The sequence below is a fragment of the Castor canadensis genome, chromosome 7, assembly GCF_047511655.1.
Source record: "Castor canadensis chromosome 7, mCasCan1.hap1v2, whole genome shotgun sequence".
Taxonomy (NCBI): Eukaryota; Metazoa; Chordata; class Mammalia; order Rodentia; family Castoridae; genus Castor; species Castor canadensis.
The window spans coordinates 10,103,987-10,126,640 of record NC_133392.1 but is presented as its reverse complement, the minus strand read 5'-3'; the positions used below and the strand labels follow the sequence as shown (position 1 = coordinate 10,126,640).

The 22,654-nt window shown below is 36.9% G+C and overlaps 1 protein-coding gene across 17 annotated transcripts in view; it reads right to left on the bottom strand.

The window, feature by feature from the left end:
- Positions 1–22,654, bottom strand: part of Ate1 (arginyltransferase 1) — a 142,943-nt gene that overhangs the window by 111,987 nt on the left and 8,302 nt on the right. For 10 of the 17 annotated variants that reach the window (XR_012449602.1, XM_074078171.1, XM_074078169.1 and 7 more), the window contains 4 exons: positions 21,754–22,008; positions 16,127–16,356; positions 14,169–14,297; positions 13,141–13,269 (listed from right to left, as the gene is read on the bottom strand). Coding sequence is in view for 16 of the 17 variants with exons in the window: in XM_074078171.1 (XP_073934272.1) it covers positions 13,141–13,269; positions 14,169–14,297; positions 16,127–16,356; positions 21,754–22,008 (743 nt within the window). In the remaining variant the exon portion in view is untranslated. The remainder of the gene's footprint in view (positions 1–13,140; positions 13,270–14,168; positions 14,298–16,126; positions 16,357–21,753; positions 22,009–22,654) is intronic. The other 7 variants (XM_020171764.2, XM_020171762.2, XM_074078172.1 and 4 more) reach the window with 3 other exon arrangements.

Sequence of the window (22,654 nt, the reverse complement as noted above, 5' to 3'; positions counted from 1 at the left end):
TGCATTCAACCACTCACTCATGAACTGAATGGATAGATGCATTCATTCGTGAGTGGAATTAATTCATAAATGAATAAATCAATATTCTCATTTCCTTTTCCTCCATGTCTTTACAAAGTCAGGTCACATGGTCAAAGTGACATGCCATACACGGAGGGAAACAGTCACCAGTACAGCTGGTACACCTGAAATAAAACCTGGGTCTAGCCAGGCATGGTAACACATGCCTGCTGTCATCACAGCACTCAGAAGGTGGAGGCAGGAGGATCAAGAGTTCAAGGCCAGCCTGGACAACACAGCCAGACCTTGTCAGAATAAAACCACAAAAACCACAAAAACAACAACCCCAAACTGTTCCTTTCTCATCAGACCTTCTTAGGAGCATGTATATTCTCAAGGCACTCCTTTAACTTCCTGCACGTATCATTTCTAAGAAGCAACTACTCAAAATACTGAGATAAAATTAGGTGTCACTTCAACCTAGCTTAGGTAAAAGAATTCAAATGGACCTTGGAAAACTGGGAGCCTTCCAAAAACAGGGATAGCATGAATTAAGGTAAGTAGAAGTAGCAAAAAACCTACAAATCAAAATTAGCAGAAAACTGGTCAAGACAAAATCTGTTTTTAAAGCTACTTTGCCTAAATATTAAGAAATTAAATATAATATCAGCATTTGGTTAAAAACACTTGATTATACTAACATAAATATATGAATAGTGACTCTACAGGCACTGCTCACACACTTATCAGAACAACTGATTCAAGATGGAATACTCCCATATCACTCCAGGCACATATATTTCCATTTTTTAACATCAACATTTTTAGCATTAATGCAGGCCTATGAAAGGAAGTTTTAAAGTTCATTTTTATGTGTGAGACCTGTGTCTTATTTGTCTACATATCTCTCTACTACTATGACTGGGGCGTGCTAGGCATTAAATGTTTATATGATTGGATAAAGAGAGGAATCACTTCCTCTACAGCCCAGGGGAAAGAAATACAGCAATCATTCTAAGGAGGAAATTTTGAACTATTTCTGGAGTGATTGTCATATAAAAGCCAATGAAAATGTGTCAATATTTATAGACCTACACAAATATATATTCCCCTATTTTACACATTTTTAGGGTAGTATTATTCTCCAGATAATCATCTATAATATATATTTTTATTTTTGCAACTAACTACTGACTCGAAGAAAACTGACTGCTTTTTAATCATGCAAGCAGTTACCTAAAATTATTTGGCATATAAAGTGAATTACAGACTTTCCTTATTTAGACTAGCCCTCAATAGGTAGTATTGTTCACTTGACAAGTCATTACCAGGAGGTCATAAAACCTGATGCTCCTCAGATTTAATGAAAAACACAGACCCAAAATACAAAAGCCAAAGACAAATGGCACAGGAGCTTTACACTCACTACCATGTGCTTAACTCACTGGAGGTAAGTTTCTCAACACTCACTCAGAAAACGTAAAATCAGCCTTTACTTATTATAGAAGGACAACTATGAGGGCTTCTGCTGTCACTGGAGTTATCTCTTTTGCTTCGGATCACAGGTTTGAGAGCACTGTTGTGAGCAGTTTATAGTCACAACACTAAATTAATATTTATCCACTTAAAATTTACCAACAGCAGAGTTCTTTCTCTCTTCAGCTATTTCCTAAAACTCATCCATTCTGCTGCTCACTCACTCAACAGCAGCTCTCTGGCCTTCTACTCCATTCCAGGCACTCTACAGGTTGTGTGTTTCTCCAACTCAGGAAAAATAATTTTGTAAGTTGGTGTAACAAGCACAAAGTATGCCAGTGATTTTCACTAATTCAATATAGCAAATTCATCAAAAAGGAAAGACCTACACCACATGTAAGCAAATCTACTACCAAAGGAAAAACCCATCCTAAGAGGTTAAGAAATACATATATAAGTCTTCACCAAATAATGCTTCTTACATGCTTTATGTGGTATAACACAATGAGTCAAATTAAAAATTCTTAAAGACTAAAATTACAAGTTAATGAACCAAGTAGCTCCAATATTACTTTTCCCTTTCAAAGGGAAAAGTAATTTCCCTTTGAAATTTAACATTAAAATTTAAAACACGGGCTAGGAATGAGGCCAGGCCAAGGAGGCCTGAAGTGAAAAAAGCTAAGAAATGGGAACCTTGCTTAAAGCCAACAGGTAGTAAGTGAGAAGCTGAGATGGAAGCCAGAAATGACTGACACGAGTACACACTTACCAGTGATGCTCCTCTGCCTTTAGATCATCAATATTCTGACTAAAAAAGTATGGAATCATAAATAGTATCACCTTCATGCCTTTACACTCAAATAATTTACCACTGTGCACATTTGTTCTCAGGCAGGTAAGTCACCAAGAATCGGCATCCTTCTCATACCAAAGACTCCATATGACACCTGGCACTTCATTTCAACATCTCATTCCTCAACTTTCAGTAAACACTGTTAAGCATGCACAGATTAGCTGCAATAGTTATTGCTACACTTATATTGATTTTATACCTTTTAACTAGAGGTCAAGTACTGAGCTACTTCAGAATTTCAGACATTCAACCAAAGACAGAGAAAACAACAAAAGGTTAAAATGAGGAAATTAATGCTTATGTTCCCAACTCACAGAAAAATCCCTCAAGCTCCTGTTCCCATTTTGTTAACTATAACTTTACTAACAATAAGTTCAGTGATCTAGTGTCAAAGATAATAACCAATACTTCCAATCCTTCCTTACATCTGCTCTACTTTTCCCATAAAAACTCTGCTAACCTACTAATTACCCTCTTACAATGCTTATTGTTTAATGACTATCTCTGACCATCCTTACCCTCACTCCACAATGTAAGTTCTAGAAGAGCAAGGGATCTTTATCTGATGTTTTTGCTAACTTTAACAACTGCCTCTTGAACAGCAGCTGACACATAGCAGGTTCTCAATAGGCATTTTAACAAACCCATCAAGAAACCACAAATTAGAAAGGGAACAAAATCTAATACTAGACAAATTAAAAAAAGAATTAACACCAAGAAAGAAAAGACAAAAGTTTACATAAAATACTTACTTTGGAGAAAAATGGCAGTAGCCAAGGGCATGGGGCACACTGAAATACTGCAAGAGCAGAATAATATTCCTGAGGAATTTAAGAGCCATTATCAACAGGAACCTGCTTAGCATTCTTTTTAAGAACCCAGAGGAGAACACAGTAACACTGTGGGAAGACTATCATTTTAAATTATTAGAATCAAAAAAATCTTAGCAATAAAAATGCTTTAATTATCTAGAAATTTTGATTATGTCAAATACTTCATTCAGTGATGTCAGTTATTCTATGTGAATTATCTGAGCCAACTTCAACTTCACATGGCAACCCCATGGTCAAGCATAAAAAAGTACTGAATTTTCCAGACAATGCCCCGCCACTAATCACTCATGGTTTCTTGAACAAACTGAACAAGTTCTTTAACTCCCTAAATAAGTGAAATTCATCTATATAGTTACCTTATCTCTCATGTTATATGATGCTATCATTTAAACTTGAAGAAAAATATTCCCAATCCGAACTTCAACTCCACCCCCTTTAAATCAGCCCTAAAAGTAATGTTATGCTGGGAATTCAATAGTACCTTTGCCCCAGTTAACTTAAGTAAGTGACTCAAGCCTTTTGGTAACTTAACTACTATCAGTAAAATAAATGTCTTATCGCACACCATGAGACAGATTACAATAAATAAGCCCTGATTTAGGGGTAGCTCATAAAAAGTGGTTTTGATTAAATTATACAAATAATTGCCTAAGCCCTCTACTTTATTCAAGTTAGCCTGGCCTTAAGTATATGCATGTGGGATTGGAATATAGCCCAGTGGTACAGCACATGCCTCGCATGTGTGACTAAGTTCAATCCCTAGTACCCCCAAAATTTATGCATGTGTCATAAATACAAATATATTGTATATATTTGTATTTGGATACAAGGGAAATATGTACATGTGCATGCACACATTTCAAAATGCTCAGATTCTGCCATCCTACAAATTCAGTTAATTATATACCAGTGTTAAATATTTGTAAAACAGTAGCTACCTGTGTGATCAGTCTATTTGCATAACTGAAAGAAGTCAGTTCTTTAATGTATTGAATTATTTTCTAAATATAAGTTTTATTGTTTTCACATATAGAGTAAAAGTAGTAAGGAAAAAAGGGGAAGCTGAACACTTCTCTACGTTAAGTTCCAGAAATATTTAAATCTTTAACAAGCAAAAAATCATTTTTAATTACCACTTTAATGACTGAATGCAAATTACTTCTAACAAGTGGTAAAAGCATTTATCCATATTTCTTGGGCTGTGAAGACAAGCTATACATCCCACACAGGGAGGGAGAGCCCTAAGCCAGGATGAAAGAAAGGTGTTCTAGACCCAGACTGCCACCTGGTGGCTAGAAAGCGACAACAACTCAGCATCCCTCAGGCCCCTTTCCTCTCTCCACAGAACTCCACAAGGACCTTTTACCCTTTCTTTTCCACCCTGACTGTGGAAAAGATGCTTGAATATAAGGTAACTTTCCCCAGAATAAGTATTCCTAGAAGTGGAGTGCACCTTATAGTTCAGTCTGTCATAGGAAGTTCTACAAATTAATTTTTAAAATATTGCTTTCTTGGAAATAACCCCAATCATTACAAATCTTAAATTCACACACGAGCTTAACAAATAAATAACAAGAAAAAAATATTTATAGGTAAAGGGTCATGACGTTGGGACTTGACTCCAACAAACAAAAAGTAGCGAGGGAAATGAGACTGACCAAGTATGGACAGTGCTGAAACAGAGTGCTAGGCATTTAGGGATTCACCACATCATCACCCTTGTGAAGGTTTCAGTTTTTTTATTTTAATTTTTTTAATTAAAGTAAAAATATGTAATTCAGAATTACTTATTAGCCCTAGGGATTTCAACATAAAATGTGAACTTTGTTTCAAAAATGCCTCTAACCTAAAACTGCTCTAAAAAATAAAATCTATTATTTTTTTAAAAGCCTTTTTAAACACCCCTTTAAAAACCATTATGGTGAACACCATGATGCTGTATCTACAGACAAATGGAGAAAAAGTGGTCCTGACATTATTCCACTGAGCACACGTGCTTCATCCAGGGATTTGAAGGACGCTGCGCTTCAAACAATGTGAACAGTAGCAAGGATGGTGTACTTTGCAGTCCATGCAGAGAAAGGCTCCAGTGTTAACGGACACAGCTAGCAACTGGCATGCTATTTTCATCTTCCATTACATTCTCCTGCTGCTAACTTGTGAATATCTACCATAGAAGAATGAAAACATGGAACAGAGGTCACTCTGGAGCCTGAGGACCTGACTCTACATACCTGGCTAGGAAATCACATGCTCATAAAAGGAGATCCTACTGTAGTATAGATCTCTCACAGGAAGTTATTAGAAGCCTGCAGGTATTCACAGCAGATAACAAAGCCAGGGGACAAATGGCTCCAGAAAAATTCTAGTCAGCACCATTGGAAGGAGAGAGTAGTCAGAGGAACCACAGTTCAAGGGCAGCAGCTGGCTCGTCCACTGACCCCATACCCGGGAGTCAGAAACATGAAGAGTGGTATGTAACAATGACACCTTCTGCTCAGAACAGGTATACTCCAACATATAACCACAGGGTGACAGGTAAGCAGCTTAGTCAAGCCAGGCGAAAGACTTACCTCACAAAAAAAAAAAAAAAAGGAATATATAGTCCCCTTAAAACTTAAATCAAATTGCCTTTAATTCTCTAATTCAGTGATCAAAATAGTACAGACACATTTGCAGAATACACAAGTATTAGGGAGTGAATTTGGTCAAAGCACATTATACATGCATACATATACAGAAATATACAATGAAACACCTTTGAACAATTACTATATGCTAATAAAAGAGAAAATATAATAAACTCTAATTTTAAAAACACATATTTATCCTACAATGAGGGGGGAAGAGCCCAGTGTATGCCTAGCTATTTAGTATAAATAGAACACTTCTTATAAACTGGTCAATGTATAACTTCTTGTTGCATAAACACGTTATTAAAGCAATACCTTAGTCACTAAATGTAATAATACAGATTCATAGTCTTACTGAGAAGAATGTTATGACTGATTCAAGATACTATTAGACAATTTTGAAAACTCATAATTTGCATTGTTAGTAACATTCCCAATAATATGTGTCATTTTCATCATCCCTTGATTGATAATATTTACTCCATCTCATTCTGCTACCCTCAACAGTCTCTCACCTGTTTCATAAAACTGTATGAAGCAGAAATGTGAACAAAAATCCTTCAGCCTGTGAGCCAAGAAATTATCTATCAAAATAAGATACTTCTTCCTAACCTCTTTTCAATGATCTAAAAATTAAACAAGGATATATTTTCATTCACTGTCAAAAACCCAAGTTTCATAGCACACTGTTAGGAAGGCTGTGGAGAAATAGGCTCTCACACTGTAACACAAAAGGGCACAACCACCATGGAGGGCACTGGCAACATCTACCAAAACTGTAAGAACTTTTCCCTTTTGTCTTTAGAACAGCACTACATGAAGCTGACCATAAAGGTGTGCATTCACACAAGTGCTGAAAGAACAAAGGCATACTACATATGACAGCAAATTAGACAACCCAAAAGCCCACCAACTGGAGATCGTTTGTGAAATGTTAAGCTTGTCCAATCAAGAAACACTATGCAGCCATGAAGAAGAACGAAATGTTATCTTTCGCTGGTAAATGGATGGAATTGGAGAACATCATTCTAAGTGAGGTTAGCCTGGCCCAAAAGACCAAAAATCGTATGTTCTCCCTCATATGTGGACATTAGATCAAGGGCAAACACAACAAGGGGATTGGACTATGAGCGCATGATAAAAGCGAGAGCACACAAGGGAGGGTGAGGATAGGTAAGACACCTAAAAAATTAGCTAGCATTTGTTGCCCTCAATGCAGAGAAACTAAAGCAGATACCTTAAAAGCAACTGAGGCCAATAGGAAAAGGGGACCAGGAACTAGAGAAAAGGTTAGATCAAAAAGAATTAACTTAGAAGGTAACACACACGCACAGGAAATTAATGTGAGTCAACTCCCTGTATAGCTATCCTTATCTCAACCAGCAAAAACCCTTGTTCCTTCCTATTATGGCTTATACTCTCGCTTCAACAAAATTAGAAATAAGGGCAAAATAGTTTCTGCCGGGTATTGAGGGGGTAGGGGGGAGAGGAAGGGGGTGGAGTGGGTGGTAAGGGAGGGGGTGGGGGCAGGGGGGAGAAATGACCGAAGCCTTGTATGCACATATGGATAATAAAATTAAAAAAAAATTAAAAAAAAAAAACACTATGTGGGGCTGGCGAGTGGCTCAGACGGTAACAGTGCCTGCCTAGCAAGCATGAGCCCTGAGTTCAAACTTCCGTGCCACCACAAGGAAAAAAAAAAAAGAAAGAAAGAAACCTTATGTGGCTGCAGAAACAAAGAATGATGGGGAGCTCAATGTCATAAGAAACTTAGCATATGCTTGAAGGAAAAAAGGGACAACAAATCATGCACAGAAAGTTTCTCTTGGCGAAAGGTGGAAAAAATAAGACTATGCATATGTGCCTGCTTGTTATTACAAAATAAATACATAAAAGCCCCAGAAGGATAAACCAGACACACTATTAAAAATTTGTATATCCATACAAAGTACAACATACAGCAATGAGAATAAATAATCTACTACTGATGACTTGCACTAACAATGCTGGGTGAAAAAACCATATGCAGAAGAGCAAAAGTCTACTCACATAAAGTATAAAACAGGCAAAACTAAAATTAATCTGCAGTTTTTTTGCCACCCCAGGCAAAAAGTTGGCAAGACTCCATCCCAGTCAACAAGCCGTGCATGGTGGGCTGCACCTGCGATTCCATCTCCATGAGAGGCCATAGGTAGAGATTGTTGTCTGAGGCCAGCCCTGGGTGAAAATGTGACACCCTACACAGAAGAATAACTAAAGCAAAAAGGGCTGGGGGCACGGCTCACATGGTATAGTCTGCCTAGCAAGCATTAGGTCTTAAGTTCAAACCCTAGAACTGGGAAAAAAAAAAAAAAGAGCTGGCTACCCAAGTGAGTTTGGTTTGTGAAAAATTTCATCTATCTGAATACATGTATATTTTTCTATATATACATTATTTCTATATATACATATAGAATATACATTCTAGGTATACATTTTCTATATATCCATATATGTATGCTTTTTTATGCTTTTTTATGTGTATTTTTACATATATATTAGATATAGTGTATATATATATTATATATATATATACACACACACATATGTTATCATATACATTAAATCTCACAACTAAAAACATTCAAACTTTTAGCACATTTAAGATTAAGAATCTAATTACTGGGAAATAAATCCCGAATAAAGAGCATTCTAAAGACAGCCGGTACACGAAAACAATAGTAGGAATCTCTCTGTATAGCTATCCTTAACTCAACTAGCAAAAACACTTTGTCTTCCTTATTATGCTTATGTCTTTTCTTCAACAAAATCAGTGATAAGGGCAGAACAAGACCTGCCTGGAACTGAGGGGGGGAGGGGAGGAATGGTGGGGGAGGGGGGCTGGGTGGAGAAATGACCCAAACAATGTATGCAAATGTTAATAAATGAACAACAACAACAACAAAAAAAACAGAACCAAAACTTTTTCTAAAGGACTTTGGATTCAAAAGGAAAGCTAACAGTATTGCAAATTTGTTAGGAAAATGAAAACACTATGTGTCCATATTTTAAATGGCCAAAGCTGTATTTAGCATAAAATTAATGCCAAAAAGTTGTCATTATTAAGGAAGTAGCAAAATCATTCTGTAGGAAATAAAAGTACGAGTTAATTTAAAAAAAAAAAAGATTTCCTTCAGGAGATGAGTGGATAGATAACCTATGTTATATCCAGACAATGGAGAGTTAGTCAGTGCTAAAGAAGTGGAGAAGACTTGGATGTACATTACTAAGTGAGAGAAGCCAATGTGGAAAAGCTTCAGACTGTATGATTCTAAATATAGAACACTGTAGAGAAAGCAAAACTATAAATGTGTTTGACAAAAGTTGAGGGGTGGTGGTGAGTAGGTGGATCACAGAGGGGTTTTAAAGCAGTGAAATATTTTGTATGCATAATTCTATAATGGTGGATATGTCATTTTGCATTTATTAAAACCCACAGAATGTTCAGCACAAAGAATGAACACTAACGTAACTATGTATTTTGGGTGGTTAAGAAGGGTGACAATGTAGATTCATCTGTTGCAACAACAAAAAAAAAAATTTAAAAAATTTAAAAAAAAACAAAGACAGCCGGCTTTCAAACTACATTGTGTCTGTGTGTGAAGATGACACAAGACAACTCAGTGAAAGCTGTTGAAAAACTGGGGAGACAGAGGGAGGAAAAGAGAGCAACAGAGGGGGTTAATCTGATTAGTGTACAACATATGCATGTGTAAAATGTCATGGTGTGACCCCTTTGTACGATTAATTTTTTTTAAAAAGAAGGAAAACTAATTCAGTCAAGGCTGGGAATGTACCTCGGTGGTAGAGCAGTTGCCTAGCATGTATGGGGCCAAGAGTAACCACACTACAACAACAACTAAAAAAAGAAAAACCTATATTAACCAATATATATTAGCACCTACTGTTCATCAGGCATTGTGGTAAGCCATGATTTTAAATAATAATAAACACAATAATAAAAATATATGAAAATTAGCTTAGATTCTTTGAAATACATCAGTCATCAAAAAGATGACCTAACCCCTAACAGTCAAAATATAAGCATTGCATGAAATAGTAACTGATGCAATGTATGAACCTTGCCTGGATCCTACAATTTTTCTTAAACACTATAAAATGTATTGTGTATAATTGGGAACATGAAAATCCAATTTGTGATGTTAAAGAACTTCTGTTAATTTTTAAGGACTGCTAGATAAGGTTGTGATCTAGAACAATTATTCTTAGAATAAGCATGCTTAACACTTATAGGTGATGTGTCACAATATCCACAACCTAACTTCAAAAGCTTCAAATGAAGAAGGAAAGCATGTCTGACACAGTTGTTTACTGATGACCCTTGGTGAAGTTTGTGAATGAATGTTCATTGCATGCTTTCAACTTTTCTGCTTAAAATTTTTTAAAGTTCCAAAGTAAAAAGTTGGGGAAAAGAAGTCAATATGAAAAAATCTTAAAGACAAAAACTTATAGAATAGAGCCTAAAATAATGTAATAATAGAATGTACTGCATGAGCCCTGAAAAGATGTTAATTTAAAAAAAAAAAGGAAAATGTAAAAGAGAGACCACATATCACGTGATAGAGGGTACTAAGCCATGACTCTCCTATTTATGCCTCCTGGCATAGCTGGGATGACAGACACACAACACCATACCTGACTTACTGATTGAGATGAGGTCTCACTAACTTTTTTGGGGCCTTGAACCATGATCCTCCCAATCTCTACAAACAAACTGGGACTAGAGAGGTGAGTTACCACACCTGGTCTTCTACACTCTTTTTTTTTCTTTTTCTTTTTTTGAGGGGGCTTTGGGGAGCCTCTTCCACACTTTGTAATCATGTGGTTCAGGTAAAGATCCTCCTCCACCTAAACTCTTGGGTGGGGCATGACCAGGGTTCCTCATCACCCCAGTCACGGTCACTGGTTCAGGGATAAGATGTATCCCAAGCTGGGTCAACCAGTACCTTCTGGGACTTTTCACTGAAACCATGAGGAAAGAAACATGTTCAGAGTTGTGAGAAGAATGGCTCCTAAAGTGACTCACCCTCCTCTACCTCCACCAGCCTGCCTGAAATTAAGCCATTACAGAGAAACTGGTGCTGGGAGGCAACAAGCAGTACATAAAGAACTGATGGTATTTCCAGTATTTAATAAAGCCAGAAGTTCTAAATTGCATATACAAGTAAAATTCCCTCTGAAAAAAATCAGTTTAAAGGCTAGGGATATAGCTCAGTATACAGTACTTGTTTAGCATATGCAAGGCCCTAGGTTCAATACCCAGCACCATTAGGATGGTGAGTTAGGGTGCATACAAAAGTGCTTACAGATAGAATGATAGGCTGTTAGAGATTTAGTATAAAGTTATCCAGCATAATAACAGTAAAGAAGTATGGAAAGATAAATAAAAATGACAGCATGTTGCAGATTGTTGAAGACTTAGTGACAGGTATTTGCAGCTGGGTGTGGTGGCTCACACTTGTAGTCCTGCCCTCTCAGGAGGTAAAGACTGGGAGGATCGAGGTTCAAGGCCATCTCAACCAATAGCTGGGCAAGAGAGCAACGTCTGCCCTCTCAGCTATGTGGAAGGCTGAGATCAGGAGGATAACAGCTCCAGGTCAGTCCAGGCTAAAAGATGGAGAGACCCTGTCTCAACAGAAACAAGCTGGCCATGGTGGCGTAAGCATGTCATACCAGCTACAGAGGGAAGCATAAATAGGAGGATTACAGTCCAGGCTGGCCTGGACAAAAAGCGAGATCCTATCTCAAAAATAACCAGAGCAAAAAGAGCTGAAGGCATGGCTCAAGCAGTAAAGAGCCCGCCTAGTAAGTGTGAAGCCCTGAGTCCAAACTCCAGTACCACAAAAAATCTGGCCCTACCCAAATCTACAAAACCTCATACTTGTTACCACCTCCTAACATAACCAATACTCTGGCCATACTAACTACGTAGTACCTCCTCAAACATTTTCAACCTCCACACCTAGTCTTGTTGCTCAGAACATGTTTGGCCTGAAAAACATGTATTCCTCTATCCAGTTTTGGCTCAGCTGTCATGTCCCTCAGAAAAACCTCTCTAACCCCCAGTCCTGACACTAAGCTTGCATTCTTAACAGCACTGGACCTACTCACCTGTCTCCTCAATCAGACTATGGAATGGTTTTAGCCCTGCACTAAGCCTGCATGAATGGACTACACGGAGGTGTGAAGCTTACAGAGAAACTTCTGGGGAAGTCTCCAAGTGAACACACTGGACCATGTCAAGATTATTTCTGTCCACTAAGTCATACTTGCTAAGCAGGCAGATACAAAGCCTGAACTTCCAGAGCAGTAGGAAAGAGTAAAGTTCAGAAAAAAAGAAAGACCACTGAAAATATCAAAAAGACTTCCAGGGCCTGGCAGAATACTTATTCCCTGTAAATGGTGTCAACCATAGCTGTTGCCCACAACAGGTAACCTACAACAACACTTCTCTACCTGTACTGTGCACATCTATCACCGGGAGACTCAGTTTAAAATGCAGATCCTGACTGAGTAGGGCTATGGTGGCCAGAAACTCTGCATTCCAAGTGATGCTGATGCTGCTGGTCTGCAGACCATACTCTTTTAATTAGAAGGGTTTGGGAGCCTGAGAAGTCAGTCCTCTCTCAGGGAACATGTAGCATTAACTTCATCTCACTAATCTTCTCTTTAGCTTACACATTTTATGTCATTAAACAGAAAACAAATGAAAGCAATTAAAAAAAAAATCAAAACTTTTAATTCTTCTGCATCTGCTAGTACCTTTGTTCAAACACATCACTGTCCTACTGTGCGACAACTATGCACCTTCTCATCTATTACATATCCCGAGAAATACAGGCCTAATAAGTGCTTATTAAACAATGCTCTATATAATGATCTCAATGTATTTAATCCCTTCCTATTAGCTTCTTGCTGTTTTTGCTTTATTGGTTTCTCTATCTCATTTGATCATCAATTCCTTAGAGACTCCCCTTGCTCTGTAGCATAGTTTGGCACCCTTCGGGCAGTAGTAAATGTCTGCTGACATAGGCTGGACACTGAACCTATAAACACTCTGCATTCAGGTTCCATGAAAGAACAATGTGTAAGAGTAAATCTTGAATTTGTAATCCTTTTTTCTGAAGGACTTTAAATGCTCACATGTATGAGTCATTTTCACAAAAGCTGTTGCACACTGGTAGTGTCATGGCTCTACTTAACAGGCAAAACGATGTCATGTGGCTGTATACCGCACTCCTTCACAACCTCATCGACATAACAAAGTCACGCTAGCACACAGTACCTCAGTCTTCCCACATTCATCAGGTGGATCCTGGTGTGCAGCCACTTGATACTTGACATATAAAGAAAAGGACTGGCTGAAGGACGACTTGAACTCTGGGTCCTCAAAGGAGACAGGTACTAACCTCACCTTCAGGGCAAGGGAAACACAAGCAAATGCTATTGAAACAACTCTACCTATGATATGCTTCTGAAGGTGAGGCTAGAGTAAGATCTCCACAAATCCACTTCCAAAGCTCAGCAATGAAATGCGTCATGGGAAGAAGAAACCCTGGAACAGGATAACTGGCACACAGCCGAAGTGCTAACTTTTCATCAATACTTAAACTCACAAGGGTCAGGATATTTTGTTTTTGCTTTATTCTATTTTTTTTCCCTCTATCTACCTGTTGTGGTTATCTGCATGTACTAAGGAATACTGCTGCTAACTGTGGTCAAGGCCATTACTTTTGCAACCTCTACTTGCACTAAGTGGTTTAAGGTGTTTTCCCTTCCAGATTCTTCTTGGGTCATCTGGTTTATAAAATTATAAGCACAGGAGGATATCTATTAAAGCACTCTACTATCTTACCTTTCTAGTCCCCCTTAGTTGTGCATCAGTAGAATATTAAGAATAATTTAGTTGCTATGAACTCTTTCTAGATATGACTTTTAAATATGAATAAAGCATATTGGCCATGTTGGGCAAAGTATGCCTACCATAAAAAATATAAAGATTTCTCACAGGTATTTAAATTTGGAACTCTATTACTAACTTTCAGATGAATCCTCCAGATATAGACCATATATACAAATAACTTTACAAGTTAATTTCCACTTTGCAATTATACATGACTGGCACTTAACATGACAATAGGTAAAATTTGCACTTTCAGAATGTCCATTAACTCAGACTCCTGTCTCTGTACAGATATGCTGCAGACTGAATATAAATGAAATGTAGCACAAATAAACCAAGATTTCATACAACGATAGCAAATTGAGAGGAAAGTTCTGTTTGTACAGAAAAATTACAATTGGCCTGCTGACCTGGCTCACAGTTGGTTTATCAGGTGGGTCCTTGTGAACAACCATCTGGTAACGTTTATAAACCTGGTAAGACTCCTGAAATGTGGCTTTGAACTGAGGACTTGGTGGAGATGATCTCACCACCCTCACCTTCAGAAGGGGTTAAAAAACAATTATCATTAATTCATACTATTTATTCTGTGGAATATGCATTAACAGTAAATCCTACTCAAAAAACCAAGTTTCAATAATTAAAGTACAGCATATAAAATACTGTAACATTAAAAATCAATAGGCAGATGAAGAAATTACATCCTCCAAATTCTAAGCCTCACCTCTGATGACTGAATTAAGTAAGTCTAACTCTATGCTAAATGGCAGGACCCTTCCAGCACTAATGACACACACACAAATATATCCTCTTTAATTTTAGAAGTATGCAGTTCATCCTCAGTAGGTCATAAGTCAGAAAAAAATAAAAAATGTGAATATATTTTTGGGACACTTTTATTCATCATTCCTAACTCTAAATTTACATCTGTGTAAAAAAGCCCTCACAAAGTGTTCCTACATAGCACAGCATAAAAATGAAGTTGGATTTCCTTTGTTCAGATGTTATGTTGTCATCTTGGTCAAGTAAATTAACATCTCTGTGCCTTAGTTTGCTTGTATGCAAAATGAGGATAAAGTTGGCAACTGCACACAGTAATGGCTAACATTTCTTTTGACAATAATTACTTACTAACCAGTTACAATGTATTAGCAAAACAGAATAGTAAAACAAAATCAATAAAGGCATAACTGCACACTTCTTGTGTTCCATTGCATATTCTCTGCAAAGAAAGACTGATACTCAATGGATAACACATCTCTATCATTACATTAGGGAAAAAAAAGTGGGGGAAGGGCTGAAGGCATAGCCCAAGCAATAAAGCACCTGCCTTGAAAGCTTGAAGCCCTGAGCTCAAACTCCAGTATCACCACCACACACATGCAAAAAAAATCAATGCCTATTGATTTGACATGTATCTAGTTCTTTAAGTATACTACAATTTAAGATCAAAAGATAAAAGCCTCTTTATAAAATATGTTTGGTACATTCAACTCTCTTTACAATTCTGGAAAGAGAAAAGTCAAATACCAAAAATCAGAGTAGCTCTTAAAATAAAATCTATGTCTGATAATATACCTATTGCCCTAAGACTTAGAATGTATCAAGTTAATTTTTAGTATAAAGATTAACATTAATATTCTTAGATGATATTAAGCTATAAATTCAAAGACTGGTAAGTTACTTATCAGGTGTAAGAATACTTTAAAATCATTACTGTTCATGTTTAAGAGAAGAATTATACTGAAAAATCTGATTTAATCTAGAAATATAAATCAATTTGGGAAAAAAAAGTACTTAGCTCTAAAAGATTTATATCATGCCTACACTTGTTGGAAGTACTTAGTGAGAGGGGATATTAGTGGTGTGGTTTAGCGCATTTAGTTAACTCCTACCTGGCAGGCTTGCATATGTGACACTAGCTGCTGCCTTGACCAACATCGGAACATTACAACAGGCAAAAATAGTCATCGACCCAGTGTGGCCTAGCCTTTCATTACCCAAACCATCTTTATTACCTAACTTTCTAAAATGAAATAATAAAGAATGTTGTCTGTTTTAACTATCAAGAAATACAAAAACCGAGAGCATCCTTCTTAATAACATGCTAAAAGTGGAATTATTTTCTACTACAATTCTAATAGCTAGTTGCCTAATACAAAACTCTTCAAAAAAAAAAAAAAAACAGGATTTTTTTTGTCAAGTAGCAGTTAACTTAGTAAATGCAAATACTATGCCATCCCAATTCTCTTCAATTTCTCATTATTTAAACAGAAAAACATCAACAAATAATGACAACTTCAAAGAAAATAAACAAGGGACCCAATAAGAAACAAACAAAACAAGTAACAAAAACCCTCCAAAGTACCTCTAACTTGTGTGATGCATTCTCTGGTAAAGATTCAAAAATTAAATCTTCAAGTGATTTGGGCTGGTTGGATTTGGCCTTTGGTGGGAACAGAGATGGTGGCTGACCTTGAGCCTGGAAACCCTCAAATGCTCCAGCTGGGCTTTGCTGCATGAGTTTTAATCTTTTCCTTTCTTTCCGGATTTCCTTTGCTTTTCGACATGGAGGTTTGCTCAAATCAGCCCCTTTGCCTGAAAGGAATTTCAAAATATTAAACCAATGACATTTAGTTCTAGAAAGGTTTTTTTCAAGTCTCAAAGAGCCTACAGAGTTAAGTCCAAAGAGTTCCAACAGTTAGGTTAGCTCCGGGGGTCAATTTTCACAAGGTCCTGGTATAAAGCCCAAAATTTATCTTAAAATTCTACCTTAGGGACAGGAGTTGCCAAAGAAACAAATAGTGAGAAAAACTTTTCAAGGCATTCTTATTGTTCACAATCTTTATTTGTTTAAAATATCCAACCACTAGCGAGGCACGGTGGTTCTGTCTATAACCCAAGCACTAGTGAGGCTGAAAAAGGATCCTGAGTTCCAGGCCAGCCTGGGCTATGTAGTGAAACCCTACTTCAACAATAAGAAAGAAGAAAGAAAATCTACCCACTCTTCTGTTTTTGTAAGTAGGAGAATCAGGAGGATCGCTGTCCCCGTCTGGAAAACATTCATCACAAAAAAGGGCTGGCGGAGTGGCTTAAGGTGTAGGTCCTGAGTTCAAACCCCAGAATCACACACAAAAAAAAGTTATTAGTAGAAAAGTTTAGAAGACTAGCAAATTTAGGGGCTTTTGAGTGGGCAGAGTTTGAGACAAGGTCTCACTATATTGCCCAGGTTGGCCTTGAACTCTAAATCCTCCTGCCTCTCCTCACCAAGTGTTGGGATGATAGGTGTTTGTCATCATGCCCACCAAATTCAAGTTCTTTTTTTTTGAAGTGGGGAGGGTTGATACTGGGGCTCAGGGCCTCACACTTGCTTGGCAGGCGCTCCACCACTTGGGTCACTCTGCCAGCAAAATTCAGTTTTTATACAGAAAAGTAAGACCTAGATTGGCTAAGGGAATTTTCATTGACCAAGAAATTCAAATGAATTCAATGAGAGAATAACAAATTCACAAACAGTAATATCACATTACAATTTCCCTAATGAGTTTTCTAACTAAAAACAAAGTTTACCTATAAAAGACTTTTAATAAGTCTAATAATCAGATAATAAAAAGTTAATTCTGAAACCAACCATTACTTTATTGCCTTTAGAACTAATTTTCTTAGGTTCTGGACTATGTCATTTCTCAGATTTGTTCTGAGAGGTACAACAGTTAAGACTAAGGTCATGGACCAGCTCTTCATTTTGCTAAGTGACCTTGGGAAAGTTTCCTTTTCTGTACAAGAAAGGTAATAATCAGTCTACCTACCTATGGAGTTGCTGTGAGGATTAAACAGTTAATTCATTGCAGCTCATAAGGTAGTTATCCACCATTCAATTAGGGTGACTTATTATTATTACCTATTATTTGTATCATCAGTACCAAAAATAAGTTTTTACTCATGTAGGCATTCCATAAATAGTAATTTTTTAAAACCCTGCATTTTTGAAGTTACTCCAAATTATACTACCTACCAAAGTTTTGAAATTATGAGCAAATCATAAAATTATACAGAGTGAACTGAGAAATGAAAATTTTGGGATTGTTTTGAAAAACCACCTATGTCATCTTCACATTAATTCACTCACTGGACTAAGCAATTGTTATCATCACTGTTTTTCTTTACATTTACATTGCACCACGCTACTCACTAAACAATGAGTTAGGATTTCAGCTTACTTAGGGGACACAGGTATTTTAGACCGATCACCTTTGGCAGAGTGGAAACAGACCATCAATGAAAAATCAGCACACCACTTACAGAGATACAGCACCTCAAGAAGTCTGGGTTAGTCTCAAATGATTTGAACAGAGTCTAGTAGACCTGCATCATTTCTAATTAAGTCTGAAGGAAAGTATTTATAATATCTTTTAAATAACAAATAAACTGCAGGTTCTGAAGATTCCTATAGGTTAAGATAGTCTGATTTTTAGTAAGAGATATCCTAAGGGAGAAAAAAACTACAAAAAATGGTAGTTTTTTTTGTTGTTGTTGTTTCCATGTTTGTTTTATTTTGGCTTTTGTTTTTTAAGTCAAAGACTCAGAATGGCTTCTAACTAACCATCTTCCTGCCTCAGCCTCCAGAGCAGTGGGATTGCAAGCATGCCCCACACATCTGACAAAAAATGTTTTTAATATTTTCGTAATCACGTTGCTAGAGGTAAGGTTACTGTTACTCTAAAACCATTGTGTAATGTGTGATAAAGCAAATGAGTAGCTGTGTCATATTCCAATCTAATTCTATTGTTCCCAATGTCATTGAAAACCAGGTTTCTCAGTATAGAAGACACAAACATACCAAAAATGTAAAATATGCAATATTACAGTCATGAATTTAGAAAAAAGTATCAATAAACTCATGAGTCTGTAAGTCCATTCACTAAAAAGACAGGAAACAATAACCACACCACTACCAATGCATACTTCCAGTTCAGTCTTGTGATCTCCACATGCCATTCCCACTAAAAAAAATGGCCAGGGCTGCCTAAGGAAATGTAGGTACAAGATGATCCAGGAGCATAGTATCATGGCAAAGAAGCTGTCAAAGACAGTTTTGCGGATTTTGTCAAAAAAACACAAAAGTCAGTTTTTAAAAACTGTCATAGGAGCAATCAAATGTCACAAAGAAAACATGTTCAGATCCATGAATTCACAATGATACCACAGAAACCTAACAGCTCACTGTTAGATGTTATTTTGAAAAATGGTTAAAAAAGCATCAAGAATGGGCTGATGGAGTGGCTCAAGTGGTAGAGTAGAGCACCTGCTTAGCAAGCATGAGGCCCTGAGTTTACATCCCAGTACTACCAAAAAAAAAAGCATCAGGAATGTATCCTGCCTTTCTTTGACAGGAAATAGAGAAATAGAGGAAGCTTCTTGATGGGAATATCCCAGCCAGTAACTAAGGAATGAAAGACAGAATTAAAACGATTTAGCCACTGAGCACCTTATTATTAGTTCTAATAAAAAGGGAGTCTTCCAGATATTATGTATCTCCTGAAAGAGACTCAGCCATCCATGAAGTAATCTTAACTGTCCTCAAATAGTTCCCCAATCTGATTAAGACTTTGCCCCTCTCCAAAAAAAAATAAAAAGAAAAATTTAACTCTGAATTTGATCAAAGGCTCTAGATCCAACTATCAAGTTACAGTAGGGCAAAAAAAAGAAAAAGAAAAAAAACCAAACAGGTTAAATTGCACTGCAGATGTAACCAGTCACATACAGAATAAGACAAACAACTGTTCTCTTACAATACTGTGTAAGTAAAAAAAGGGCATGAAGGAAGTGAAACTTACACAAACAAATATTTGAAAACTGGAATCTGAGCACTGAATATTTAGTGGCATTAAGGAACTTTATTTAGGTGTAATAATGATATCCTAAGTATGTTTTTAAAGTTTGTATCTTTTTTTTTGTTGTTGTTGAGATAGGATCATCCTGTATAGCCCAGGCCAGCCTTGAACTCCAGACCTTCCTGCCTCAGCCTCCCAAGTGCTGGGATTACAGGCATGTACCACCACACCCTGCTTAAAGTTCCTACCTTTTAGACATGCGTTTTGAAATATAACATGGGAAATAACTGGAATTTGCTTCTGTTTAGACTAGAAGGGTAACTATATTCAGGCAGAGATAAATCAAAAGTGGCTATCAAAGTCAGTAACTGAGGGCCATGTGCAGTAGCTCATGTCTTTAATACTAGGTACTTGGGAGACAGCGGGTGGGAGGATCAAGGGTGGAGGCTGGCCCTGGGCAAAAACAGGAGACCCTATCTAAAAAATAAGTAAAGCAAGAAAGACGTGGAGATGTGGCTCAAGTGACAGAGCACCTGCCTAACAAGCTTGACCCCAATACCACCAAAAATAAATAAATATGCTTGAAGTGAAAGCCGGACAAAGAGAAGCTAATTATAGTATTCAATCTGCACTTGTCTGTATATGAAATTCTCAGCAGTGATTTTTTTTTAATTTGGCAAACTGTGATTTCTATATGAAAGAACTGACTCCATCACACAAGAGAGTAAGAACTGAAATTCTCTAAATCATTCGCAGTATTTCTGTTGAATATTCTTATGAATTAGGAAGAAATTTCAGACCAGTATCTAATTAAATACCATGAAAGCCTTGTATAAAAACTACTCAGGGACTGGGCGTGGCTCAGTGGTAGAGCACTTGCCTAGCATACACAAGTCGCTGGGGTTTGAGCCCCATCACTGCAAAAGAATATATATATATAATATATATATGAAAAATATTGTGTAGTTTAACTTATATAAGATACATAACACAACTTAAGACAAGAAAAACTAAAATACTAAAAATCTCTCCCTTGTACCACTTTGAATAAATAAGAACTAATTCAAAATCTGAAGCGTAAGAAGTATTCACAACTTCACATCTTATACAGTAATTTTGAAAAAGTCACAAATACACACATTACACATACATATATATATATACATTTAACGGTGGATAAAATTAAGACTAATTCTTTTATAAGTGAGAATACAGAAAAAATCTTACCATATTAAAGATGAAGTAAACATTAAAATGTGGGTATTTAAAACTAAAATTTATTGTAAGTACATTTAAAATTTTAATGATAAACTGAAGAATTTTACAATGTCTGTATTTTGGACATATCTGGAATTTATAATGTCTCTCAATGCCAACAATAACAATGTTTATCACAACTTTTCACTAATAAAAATTTGATTCTCAAATCACTAAGGTCTAAGGAAAAAGGACTTATTTTGAGAAAATAAGACGATTATTCTAGGCTTTCTATGCATAGTAGTTTTAAAAGACATGACTGGACTAGAGCTAAAAAAAAATAAATTAAATAAATGGCATGAGTGTAAAAAAGGAGAAAAGGAAGGACTGTCTGAGGGTGAGAACCAGCAGTAGGAAGAAGTGTGAAGGCGGGGGGTGATTATGATCAAAATACTTTATTTGCATGTATAAAACAGAATAATAAAGCTGGTTAAAAATTGTTTTAAAAAGGAGGGGATAAGAAAGAATAATAGATGGAGTAAATTAGATCAAAGTCTATTATGTGCATTATGGCAGTATAACAATGAAATCCCTTTATCCGATTCAAAACTCTTCACAAATACAAAGCAGTAAAAAAAGATTTTTTTAATACAAGATGTGATTGGAGCTGTATGGGAGTACACTCCTGTATTCCCAGCACTCAGGAGGCTAAAGCAGGAGGATCCTAAATTTTGAGGCCAGCCTAGGCTGCATGGCAAGACCATGTCTCAAAAAATAACAACATAAAAAAAGGACATGATTTGTCCACCTCAACTGAGTGACAGTAAGTTGTGTATAAGAAGGGCTCTATTTTACAGATTTCATGAGCAGGTTATCTTTTTGGCTGATGACAGAGCCTAGAAATTATAGTGACTCTCACATAAAGAAAAGCAGTTAATATGACTTGATATAAAACACTCACTACCTGGCTTAGGAACCGTAGGAACTTTGATTGAATATGATGGTTCACCAGAGCCCAGCTTTTCCTCTATGGCTTGTGAATGACTCAATTCTTTAGATTCTTCTTTCTTTGAGCTTTTTTCTTTCTTCTTTTCTTCACTCTCTAAGCTTTCTTTGAGGTCATCACTGAGAGTTTTAAGATCACACTTGATATCCAATTTATTTATTAATGCAAAGTCACCCGCAACAGCATCCTCCATTGTGGAATCCATGGGCTCATCTACAAATCAGAAGAGATGAAAGCCCATCAGCCAGGTTATTTGACACAGTCCAGGTAAGTATCAGATTATAGTGTCCTATGATCCATTGTGGCAGAGACTGCTGTGTGTCCACCAAATCCACCTTCCTGCTTTCCGATTCAAGAGAGCTACACATGAGCCTGTGGTACCCAGGCTGAATTCACAGCCAGTCCTCACAACAGAATATACCACACTTGACATGCCTGATTTTGTCTCACTTGTTTTAAAGAAAAATTATGGCCTAGGACTTCCACCTTTTCCCCTCCTCACTGCCCAGGTTAAGAAAAAACATAGTGACCATTGAAATTACTAGTTGAGGAGTCTCAGAATGGCTCAGGGGAGCAGGGTTGCAGGCTGACCGGGACTGTTATGTGAGGAAAAAACAGACTGTTACCAATCAGTTAGTCATTGCATTTTGAAGTCTTTATTACACCTACTTATGCTTTTACCCCAATAAGGATGGCACTCCTATGAATTGAGTTCCAGATACAAAGAATTAGAAACCCATAATGAGTCAAATAAAGAGCCAAACATGAAAAGATAGACAACCATCAATTTACAAATGGAATGCATCCTCAAAACTTATCTGCACATTACTTTTCAGACATCAGAACATGACTTCCGGAC